Below are 11,641 nucleotides of genomic sequence, written 5' to 3'. Positions count from 1 at the left end.
TGCTGTCATGTTAAACTTATATTAAAGTTTTTCTTCATTACCCATTTAAGCCGTCTCCAGCCATCATTAGTCTCAAAGTGGGTTCCTCGTCATCGAATTTGACTAATAAATAGTAATGACTGAGTTAATCACATTTACATGTTTTTAAGACCTCAGGCTCCATTTAGCAAGAAAATAAATAATATAATAATAATAATAATAATTTATATATATATATATATAAACACACACACATACATGCACACAGTGTGACTCTGCTATTAATTTTAAAAACTTATGAGTGAAAGAAAAGACTCTATAATAATAAATGAAATGAATTTATGAGATGTAGTTTACATGCCAGACTGAAGAATTTCCTCCAATGGATGACAGAGGTGACATCGCAGGAAAAAATAAGGTGCCTGGAACAGAATTTGGAAAGAATAGACCAATCAAATCAGTTGACAAACCCAACTTGTGAGGGTAAAAGGAGAAAGGTCATGTACAGATGAATGGTGCCAGGGAATACAAAAGTGGGAACAGGAACCACTAAAAGAGGCCATGCAGGCCATGTACCAATGAGGGGCATATACTGGACATAGAATTCTATCTGAATGAGACTTGGAATAAAGGTGGGAAATGGATGGAAGTAAAATACGCGAGAAGTAAGAATGTCCCTCATCAGCCCCCAAAGTTTTGGGTAGGAAAGATCGGCCCAGATAAAGTAAAACATATTTAGACTCAAAAAAAGTATGTGAAACGTCGATGGCAAATATATCAGACCAATGATGCCTACAGACTAAAAGAAGTAGAGATAATTATAGTATTTTGGCACTTGTGTATAAAGTTAAAATCATAAATAACATTCAATGTTAAACTGGTACACAGTTAAAACTGTGTACCAGTTTAACGTTGAATATTATTTATGATTTTAAGTAGGGATAAGTCTGAATAGATAGGTGAAACATGGAACAAGAGGATAAAATTCGAATGGAAGGCAGTGAAGTACAATATTGGCATTACAATCCAGAAGAACTTCACAACAAGGAGGTCTAAAAAACCAGAAGGAATGCAAAAGGTACCATTGGTCCAGTCCTGATGGAGAACATCCACTGCCAGGGTGCAAGGATGAGGAACCAGAGACCAGAAAGTTGCAAAAGCATCCAAGCAACCTGATAACTTGAGGGTTGAGAGACCACTCCATGGGATAAAACCTGAAAAACGCTCCGCCACAAGGTGAAAAGCACCCAGAACATGACACGCAAAGAGACTTATCCGCAGTGTGTGGGCCTAATAAAGGAGTTATAAAGTTCGACCACAAAGGAAACAGGAAATAGCTACCCATGTGAGAGGAAATAATGTACCGTATCGGAAACATGAGTTTAGGCTGGAGCCTCAAAATTAGTGAAACAGGAAATAGCTACCCATGTGAGAGGAAATAATGTACCGTATCGGAAACATGAGTTTAGGCTGGAGCCTCAAAATTAGTGGTGAGCAAAAAATTTGACATACAGAGGGCAGCACAAAATTGAGGAAAGCTAATAAGCGAGAAGAAGTAAGGCATCGAATTAGAAAATACATTTAATGAGCTATACTCATTTCATTACCATGTTATTTTGGATTTTGCTTTAAGTAGGTAGCTCAGCTCTGATTGAAAGGAGCTTATTAACTACCAGCAGACTGTTTATATAATCTGTCCTACCATTAACAAGAAAGCAGATGTTTCAGCTTACTTTCTATTAAATTTATCCCCCATCACAGATTCACTTGAAATTTAACTATACAGTTAAAACTAACAAGACCTATGAAAATATTCTGACATAACATGTAACATTACAAAAAACTTCATTATTTTTAACCTATTTAAAATTATCACCTACCTGTGTCTTCATCAATTGTGAAAGTTCTTTAGTTAGAACTGAAAACTTTATAAATGCACCACCTAGAAATAAGTAAAATAACTAGTCTACAAATGTCATAGAAACATGCATAAAATATTTTTTATTTTTATAAAGTATTTCCAATTAATGAATATACAAGTTAATTGCAATGAAATTTGTAAAATAAATAACAATGCCATAAATAATCTGTCTTTGTCCTTGAGTACAAACTGTTATTTGTTATAAAATACTTGCCATGTGTAAGCACATTCATGGTCACTTATTATTAAAATCACATTACATTATTGTCATCCCTAATGTCGCATTAAGTTCCCTCTAATAATAATCCCCTCTAAGATCAGATGACAAAATGTGGCAAGACACTTGAAAAAAATCTAAAACTGTTTTCCCAAGATCACACTGTCAGGTGAAATTGTTAATGATTACCCATTTCATACAATTAAACATGTTACTAAATACTGCTTTCAACAAAAATCAATGTTTTTAACTTTACTTTTATAAATTTAAATGCTTTATAAATAGTTAAGTAGTCAAAACTTGCCTCGGTAGTTTAGATCATTTGTAGTCTTTACCAAGTAAAACACTAGTTTTACTGTAGTAACTATGGTGACAGATTAAGAATTTATTACATCATTCAACAGTTTCAAAATATGCACAGAATTTAATTTCATTTTCTTAAATTTTAACATTATAAGGAAAAACAAAGATCTTACATATTTAAGCACTATTTTATATTTCTCATCAAAAATTAAATTTTATGCATGAAACACTTGTTAAAATATGATTCAACCTTTTATACATTTTCTAGCAGCTGTTATTACATAGAATAGTTTATAAAAGTATCACTTTTCTAGTCTCTTAATTTCTGATAATACAATAAATAGGTATATGATTTTACCAAAGAAAAAAATGTACATTCATTTGTTTAAATATGTTTTTTGTCACAGCTATAAACTAACTAAATGACTTACTACTCACACACAAAATACCATGCATTTAGCTTTATCTCTTTAGCTAATCTTATAACTTACCAATTTGTGGTTCGTTATCTTTTGTCATAGCACTGCTTCCCAACCTGTCTAAGGCTTTGGATAGAGAAACTTGATCATCTAAAAAAACTACAAAAAAATTGATAGAAGAAAATACAATAATTAGACACTACTTAGAGAAATCTATTATTTAGTATCTGTAGTGCATATTGATGTATAGAAGACATTTTAATATTAGAAATAAAAGACCTTAACTTTACACTATCAGTTACAGTTTATGTTTTAGTGGAACACTCCTGAAGAAGCTGTAAAGCAAAACAGTGAATGTCCAATTCGAGAAAAACAACAATGTGATATGATCAGGTTTTTTATTATTAGTACAGAGAAATTACATTTTATAACATCAAATGCAGTTAAAGAAATAAGTCTGGCTTGTGACACTAGTCATCTGGTTCTATATGCAAATTCTAATCTTAAGCTTTGTTTTTGATCATCCATAAATCTATTTAGTATTGTTTTAAGCACAGATTTTTAAAAATAATGAGATGTTATATGCACTTATTACAAAATATGAAATATTTGTTAATAATATTGTTTCTGATATACATATTTCTGTATCAAAATAAAAAAGGGAAAACTTATATCATAAAAAATATTAAATAATAAACAGATGTTTTAATGTTCACAACATTTTGGGCCAGAATGCCTTCTCATAATATTGAAGTTTAAAATCACCAGAGTAATGGGATTTTGTAGCAAAAAATTTTTTTTACCTTTCTTTTGTTTTCAATTTAATTGTATCATAGTGGTATTTGTAAGAATTTTTACTTATAGTCATGCTGAAAGAAAAACCTTTATCAAACAAAACCAGTTAATAAAACATGAACACTCAAGAAACAATGTTCTGAAGATACAACTTAGAAAATCCTCCACAATGACATAATATTCCAACAAAAGCTGGACTATTTAATCAATTACCTATGAGCAGTGATTATATTAATTAGTTTTGTAAACTAATCAGTGATTATTGGCAGGAAAACAAATCAGTTAATCAGGTTTTCCAATTATTTACTATTTTTGATTATTAAAACTATCCAAGTTACTGAAATATTGTCATTGTTTGTTATTAAGCACAAAGCTACATAATGGACAGGAGGGAGAAGGGGGATACCTTATGATTTCAGGATTTTTGGTTCAATTCCTATTTTCACTAAATTTGCTCAGCCTATTTTTGTTATTTATTACAAGTACTAAGGTTAAATGCTACTGTAACTAATTTTGAACTGCTGACCAGAGGAATGGCAATTGGCTGGTAGCACCCACCACCTCTTTGACTTCTTAAGTATAAAAGAAATTGTAAATTTCCTGCTTTTTTACTTTGTGTTAGCTTTCTACTTTATAATTGCATAACTGTATTCTTTAATGTTGTATAAGAAGGAGTAGACCTGTGGGAGGAGTCTAGAACCACATCCGTTTTTGTTCCAAAAACAAGTAACTGTATTTTATAATATTGTATAAGTAGGCATGCGTCTATTGGAGAAGTTCAGAGGGTCTAACCCTCACCTCACCCCTTCCATGTTTTTTTCAATAAGTTTATTATTTACTGATTATTTTACATATTTCTTTTCTTTTTTTCACAAAGTAAAATTAAAAATATGATCTGTGACAATGGCCTAATGTATTCTTTCACTTGCCGCACTCGCTGCTGTGGACTGCAGTTTCACCTACTCAAGGCTCATCAGGGAAAATTGCAGTCAACAGCAGAGAAGGTAGTGAAATAAAGAATACAATAGGCCTCTATGTCACAAACTGTATTTTCAATTTTACCTTTGGGGAAAAGAAATCTGTAATAAAATTATGAAATAGTTGGTCTGCTCTATAATACTGAATCAGGCACAAGTCCATTATATTATTCACACATGATGGTAGTAAGCCCAATAAAGAAGATCCAAAGTTCAAAAACAAAGGTACCTGGACCGAGTGTCCCATTGACGGGAAATGCAAGAAACCACCATGGAATTGTCAGAGTGAAACATGATCACTTTGCCCTTCAACAATTCCAGACCTTGAAACATTGTCTTTTGCACAGCAATAAGTTCTAAAGCAATGGTATGTAGGAAAGCCCCATCATTTGTCCATAGACCCTGGAATTCCTGACTGCTGATAAAAGCACCCCATTCCTGAAGAGAGGCATCCGTGATGTGGCAGATCTCTGGATGAAGTGGTGGCAGAGGAACATCTATTGTAGTATTGTTCTGACCTAACAACCACTCAAGATCAAAGATGTTGATCCTGAAAAAGGAGAAGTGGGAATCCAGAGGATTGCTGTTCATGATCCATTGGTTGCATAGAGACCACAGAAGGGATCTCATGTGTGCTCATTCTAAAGGAATGAGGGAATCGAGTGATACCCACATCACCAAAAGAGAATAAACCATCCAAGCAGTGGGAGAAGGAGACTCAAGTGAAAGTCAGGCTGCCTGTTCCATAGTGTGGAGCCAGATGGGAGTCAGCTGAGCCTGACAAAGACCCCCAGATGGACGATATATTGAGTTAGCGTGATAGTATATTTCTCAGCTCTGGTAAGAAATCCTGCCTTGGTTGCATCAGAAAGCAGAATCTGAATGTGACATTCTGCCAACTGACATGATGGTGCTTGTGGTAACCAGTCATCCATGTAGTGGTGTGTGCACAGGCCAAGGTAATGGAGATAACAAGAAAAAGTGTGTACAATGTGGTAGAACACATATGGTGCTGATGCTAGACCAAAGGGTAGAGCCCTGAACTGCAGCACCTGACCCCTGTGTACAAAATGCAGATAGTGGTGGGACGACTCCGCTATGAGAATGTGCAGATAGATGTCAGTGACATCAAACTTGGTCAACCACAGTCCTGGCAAAAAATGCCAATGCAGAGTAAGGAATGGCTCCATTTTGAATCTAGAAATTGATTTAGATTAGAAAGATCAATGACCAGATGCCAATCTCCCATCTTCTTGGGTACAACAAATGGATGAACAGGAATGACTCTCTCCACTGCTCTCTTGACCTATAAATCTCTGATAGCTATGGAACAAAGTTTCAAAACCTAAGGATCTCCAGGAGGCAGAAACAACACAGGTTGAAGGGATAATGGTGCTGTAGATGTGAACTGAACAGCTAATCCCAACACAAGTACCTGTAGTACCCATGGACTTGTGGTAAATATTTTCCACACATCCAGAAATTATCGGAGCCGAGCCCCCACAGACCCCAAAGGCATACAGTAGTCACTGCTACCACTGTCAGCATTCCAACCGAGCAGAGTAACTTTGTGGATAATGGCACAATCTATTCTGGGTACCATTGGCCCAGAGGGTCAAGAAACTCAGAGGCAAAACTACAACCCCCTGTAGAAGCCAAAAAAAGTCTAGAAACCAACAATGACGGGGATGAATGAAGATGGGCAACATCAACCCTTAATTCCAAAGACTCCGGAACACCAGCAAAAATCAAGGGTCGAAGAAAAGGTGCCTCTCGTAATTCACAAAGGGTAGTAGCAGATACACGATCACCCTCAAACAATGCATCTCTATCCAACAAATCCCAACAACATACCAGGCAAGAAACTAGGGTAAGTGCAGAAGCAGAGAAATGAACCAAGGTGGATGCTAACAATGGTTGCAACTCATCATCATACTGATTTGGTGATTGCTGACAGGCTTTGGAAAAAAAGGTGTAGGCATAATAAATATCTCAGCACTGTAGGTAGGGTCAGACAAATCCTAGAAAAGTGTGCTCTCATCAAGTTGACCACAGACTCCATTCTGGAACCCCCACATTTCCAGAAACAGGTCTAGTCTCCAAGAGTCCAAATATGCTTCCACATGGAAGCGGTAGGCTAAAGCATGTTGTTCTGACACACATGGTGAACAAGGCATAGCTGTCCCTTCACGTAATTAAGTAGTAAACCTCCCTGAATGAACCACAACATCAGGGTATGGAGGTAGAACTAAGTACTCATCCTCAGACATTTCTACCATCAAAAAAAAGCCAAGATTCAAAGACAACTGGGGAAAGGTCCAAAATACCACACACTTAATTTACTAATCTAAAAATGATCCAGCTGATCCAAATTGGTCTCAAGAGAAGCTGACAGAGCAAAGGATGATGCTGGAAAAAGCAAATAAAAATTCTGTCCAGTGTCCAGGGATGCCTGAAAATGCAGTCTCAGAACCTCCTAAGGAAATACCACCAGACTGAATGTCTCCATCTTACTACAGATAAGGTTATGTACAGCCTCAACCGAGAGTGATCCCACCCCCCAATTCATGAGCAACACTAGATATCACAGGCAAGATAGGATAAACTTGACTTGCCTCTGTGTTGCATACATTACTCCAGGAGTTCATGCTGTATATCGACCTTGGAGGAAAAGTATTTTTTTAAGTCAGCCAGTTATTATCATTATTAAGAAAATCAAACTAGGCAACACAAAGAACACGCAAATTATCTCCAACAGTCGTAGAACTGAGAAACCAATTAGTGAATGCTTTGTCAAGAAAAAGTGATAATATTATTAAACCAAGGTGCTCATACACAGTACCAAGATAGAAGGCACACTGACACAGGCGGAGAGTGTCACGAGACAGATATCATCAAAGGCAATTAACTCTATCATCCTGGGTATCCTTTACTGTGCATGACATAAGGTTTTAGGGTCTTACATTCAAAATTTTATTAAGCTGCTTTTTTGTTTCTGTTATATCGATTAGAATATCATAAAATCTTAGCTAATAATTCATATTTTAACAGTATACAAGTTTTAAGTTTTTAATTTTACAAGGCAATATTTAAAAAAAATCCTGAATTTTCACTAGTGTGATCCATGTGGCACATTTTCTCTTAGCATGTCATCATCCCTATTATATCTACCACCCCTCGAAAAATTATGAAATTAAAAGTAAAGTAATTTCTATAAAATCATAATTGCTCAGACAAACCATAATTTTTATCGTCTTCAATTTTGTTTGGTTACAGGGCTATCGAATAGAAAATCAGACCCCTCTTGCCACACCCACCTGTCACATCCTATCTTTCAGAATTTGTTGATAGTTCTCTCTTACGTTTCATTATATATTACCTATAACCAATATAAATTCAAGGTTTTCATCTATCAAATGACATATTGTATAACATTATATTCTGAACAGTTAAAAGTCAACTTCATTCAGAATAGCAACATCTTACCCATGGGAAAGATAAAGACTAGCTTGGATGAATTTGTAATGGCTCTTGTCGCATAGTTAAAAAGCCAAAACAATTTTGAGAGGTAAGAGAATTTTGCATGTTAGTAGTCTATATTCTTTGGTGTATTATTCAATTAAATAAAAATTAGATGCATTACTATTAGTACTATAACAAATTAGGCTTAACTATAATCGACAGTCGAAAGCAAAAAGCATATGACAAGTGGTTCATGCTGATTTTAGGAATAAATAATTCTACATATCATATAAAATACAACATCACATAAAATATTTTGGGCATTTGTAATGTTTTTTTTTAAACTTGTAATAAAGTATAACAATTCTCAATTTTGCTCTTCTATTCCCATCCTTGACTTGCTCCATCTTTATCTTTCCTTCCCCTTCCAGCTTCTTGTTCTTCGTTTCCCATCCTCCCTCATCAGGGTTGTCCACTATCTTTCTTCATTAGACTTTGGTCTCCATTTTTGCCCAACAGACGGATTATTCTGGTTCTCACCCATGCTCTATCTCTCTGCTTCTTTTCCTCCTCTTTTCCTGTTTTTCTTCCCTCTCCAGACCCCCACTTATCTTCAGCATCTTAAGGATGAAGCTTCAGATCTCTTAGCTGAGAATGTTATCAAGAGGATATCTATTCCTACTTTGCATTTTTATTCTTGTCTCTTTGTGGTCCCCAAGAAGATCATGGATTGGCATCCGGTTATTGGTCTGTCATCTCTCAAATGGTTTCTAGTTTTCCCACAGTTCAAGATGGATTGTTTTTTTTCTCTCTGGTGGTCTTTTTAACCAGGATTTTAGATAACCAAGGCTGATATATCAGATGCTTTTCTACATGTCCTGAGTGCTCCATCTTCTAGATGTTTCCTACATTTTGTTCATCAAAATCAAGTCTTCTAGTTCTTTTTTTCCCTTTGGCATTGCATTTGTTTCTTATATTATGGGAGTACCCATTCACCATATTCAGGGTCTGGGACTCAGGTTCCAATATTTTTTCCTTTTTAGGAGGACTACTTTTAATGGTCTAAAATGAACACACCACTACATTCAGGGTTCAACAAGAATTTTCCAATATACGTTTATCCAAGATAATACATTGTAAAACATCATTTCCAATATGGTACATATTCGATGATGAGAAACCCACTTTGAGACTAATAATGCTTGGACATGGCTTGAATGGGTAATGAAGAAAATCTTTAATATAAATTTAACATAACAGCAAATGTACAACATTTCGACAAGGTTTTGTCATCATCAGGTACAAGTAGTTTAAGAAAAGGTTTAGAAAAGATAACTGTTTATTGTTTTCATGTTCTATGGTAAATTTGATGTTGAGTGAATGGAATTTATGTGTTCAAAGAAAGTTAGTGTGTGTTCTGTAGAAGTGAAACCAGCAAAAGTGTCATTGAAATATCTGTACCAGTATAGTGGAGATTGAAGCTCAGAATGTATGGCTTGTGTTTCGATCTGGGTCATAAATATATTGGCAAGAACGGGCGAAACAGGATTGCCCATACTTAAACCATCTATTTGATGGAAATGTTCGTTGTTGAAAATGAAGTTGGTTTTAGTTGTTGTAAATTCTAAGAGAGAAGCAAAAATTGTGCTGGGGATGTGGATTACCATGTTGGGGTTATTAATGTAGAGGTCAAGTGCAATATTACAAGCTTCATTGGTGGGGACTTCGGTAAAGAGTGGCACGACATCAAAACTAGACATTAAGGCTTTCGAATTTAGTTGGTCTAGTGTATATTTGAAATTGAAGGCATCTTTAAAAAATCAACCTGCTGATGTTACATATGGTGTGAGAGCCCAGGCTATGTATTTGCCAAGGTTGTAGTTGAAGGAATCATAAGTGGACAGTATAAATCGTAGGAGGCAGTCCTGTTTGTGTGGTTTAGGAATGCCATAGAGTTGTGGTGTGCATGAATCAGTGTTACGTAGTTAAAAATAAAGATCGTCAGTAAGTAAATTTTTTTTTTCATTTGTAATAAAGTTCTGTTTAGTTGTGTTTCGTGTGTGTTTGTTGGGTTGTTTAGTATGGCTTTGAATTTCTTTTTAAAAGAAAGGATGTTGTTCATTTTGTCGATGTATTCTGAATTGTTCATGATTATAGTGGTGTTGCCTTTATCAGCTTTTAACACATAAATTCCATTCATCCGAACAACAAATTTATCATAGAACATGAAAACAATAAACAGTTATATTTTCTTAACCTCGACATTATTAGATCAGACACACAGTTTAAAACTAAAATTAGCTGTAAGAACACACACACTGGCCTCTACATCCCCTGGAATTCCAATCATGACACCACACAAAAAAATCAATACACTCAAAAACCTCATAAACACAACTACAAGACTCTGTTCAACAGACTACATAAATGAAGAAATCAACCACATAAAGCATTCCTTCATTCACATCAATAAATTTCCACCAGCTATTATTGATAAACTCTCCAACATTCCCCACAACAAAACTCAACTCACAAACAAAACTGATACTAACAAACCCAACAACAGTACATTACACTGCAGTTTACCTTTTGTCCCTGAAACCAGCTCGAGAATTACCCACACCTGGACAAAACTAGCCATTAAACACAATATTCCTGTCAACGTCAAATTCTCTCAAAAACCCAGCCCTAAATTAAAATCGTTACTAAAATTATTTAGAATCACACAAAACAATACCAACATCATTTACAAAATAACATGCAATAACTGCCCAGAATTCTACATCGGAGAAACAGGAAGAAAATTGGAAACCAGATTCGCAGAACACAATAAAAACAGTCCCATGTTTACCACCATTGCAACTCAAAAAACCATAGTATATCTATTAAAAGCAGTAATTTTAAACAAAGAACAAACATATACAAAGAAATATAAAGCCTGTTACTTTTGATAAATTTAGTTTTTTTGCATTATGATCTTTAATATTTTGGAAAATTACATTAGGAAATGGTATTTATAAGAAATGATTATGATATTTATATTTGTTTCAGATTTGAACTTATTACTTCTTATGTTTTAGTACCTTATTTTAAAATCTCTGAAAACTTTTTATCATCCATAAAATGCTAATTTTGACTATTTTTAATAATCACATACTCTCCTTATGGTTTCAAGTAATATACATGACCCGAAAATAATATTTCTAAGTAAACCGACCCAATAAACGAGTATTTTTTTTATTTTTGACTAGGATTTAATGTTTATATATATGGACATAAAGAAACATTTTAATTTTGTTTCATAAATGTATTTTTATTTCACATTTATGTTTCATTGCAGCCGTACTTTTGTTTATTGTGCCAAAAAAAAACCGTGAGGTTAGAAGCATGAACTTCATACATTTGCTGTAAACTATCACGCCTGTTAGGGATCACTCTCGTTCAGTCCAATGCAGACACATTTGAACATTACTAAATATATGATAGTTAGAAAGCTTTTCAGTACTTGAATATCATTTCTTTGAACTTTCAAACAAGTTTATTTCAATTATATCCTTGTATGTTGTTT

The 11,641-nt window shown here is 34.6% G+C and overlaps 1 protein-coding gene across 3 annotated transcripts in view; it reads right to left on the bottom strand.

The window, feature by feature from the left end:
• LOC106464183 (arfGAP with SH3 domain, ANK repeat and PH domain-containing protein-like) overlaps nucleotides 1-11,641 on the bottom strand; it is a 94,964-nt gene that overhangs the window by 75,555 nt on the left and 7,768 nt on the right. For all 3 annotated transcript variants that reach the window (XM_022391876.1, XM_022391877.1, XM_022391878.1), the window contains 2 exons: nucleotides 2,912-2,998; nucleotides 1,860-1,921 (listed from right to left, as the gene is read on the bottom strand). In XM_022391876.1, the coding sequence (XP_022247584.1) occupies nucleotides 1,860-1,921; nucleotides 2,912-2,998 (149 nt within the window). The remainder of the gene's footprint in view (nucleotides 1-1,859; nucleotides 1,922-2,911; nucleotides 2,999-11,641) is intronic.

The sequence above is a fragment of the Limulus polyphemus genome, unplaced genomic scaffold (assembly GCF_000517525.1).
Source record: "Limulus polyphemus unplaced genomic scaffold, Limulus_polyphemus-2.1.2 Scaffold1581, whole genome shotgun sequence".
Taxonomy (NCBI): Eukaryota; Metazoa; Arthropoda; class Merostomata; order Xiphosura; family Limulidae; genus Limulus; species Limulus polyphemus.
This window is presented reverse-complemented; position numbering and strand designations above follow the sequence as displayed.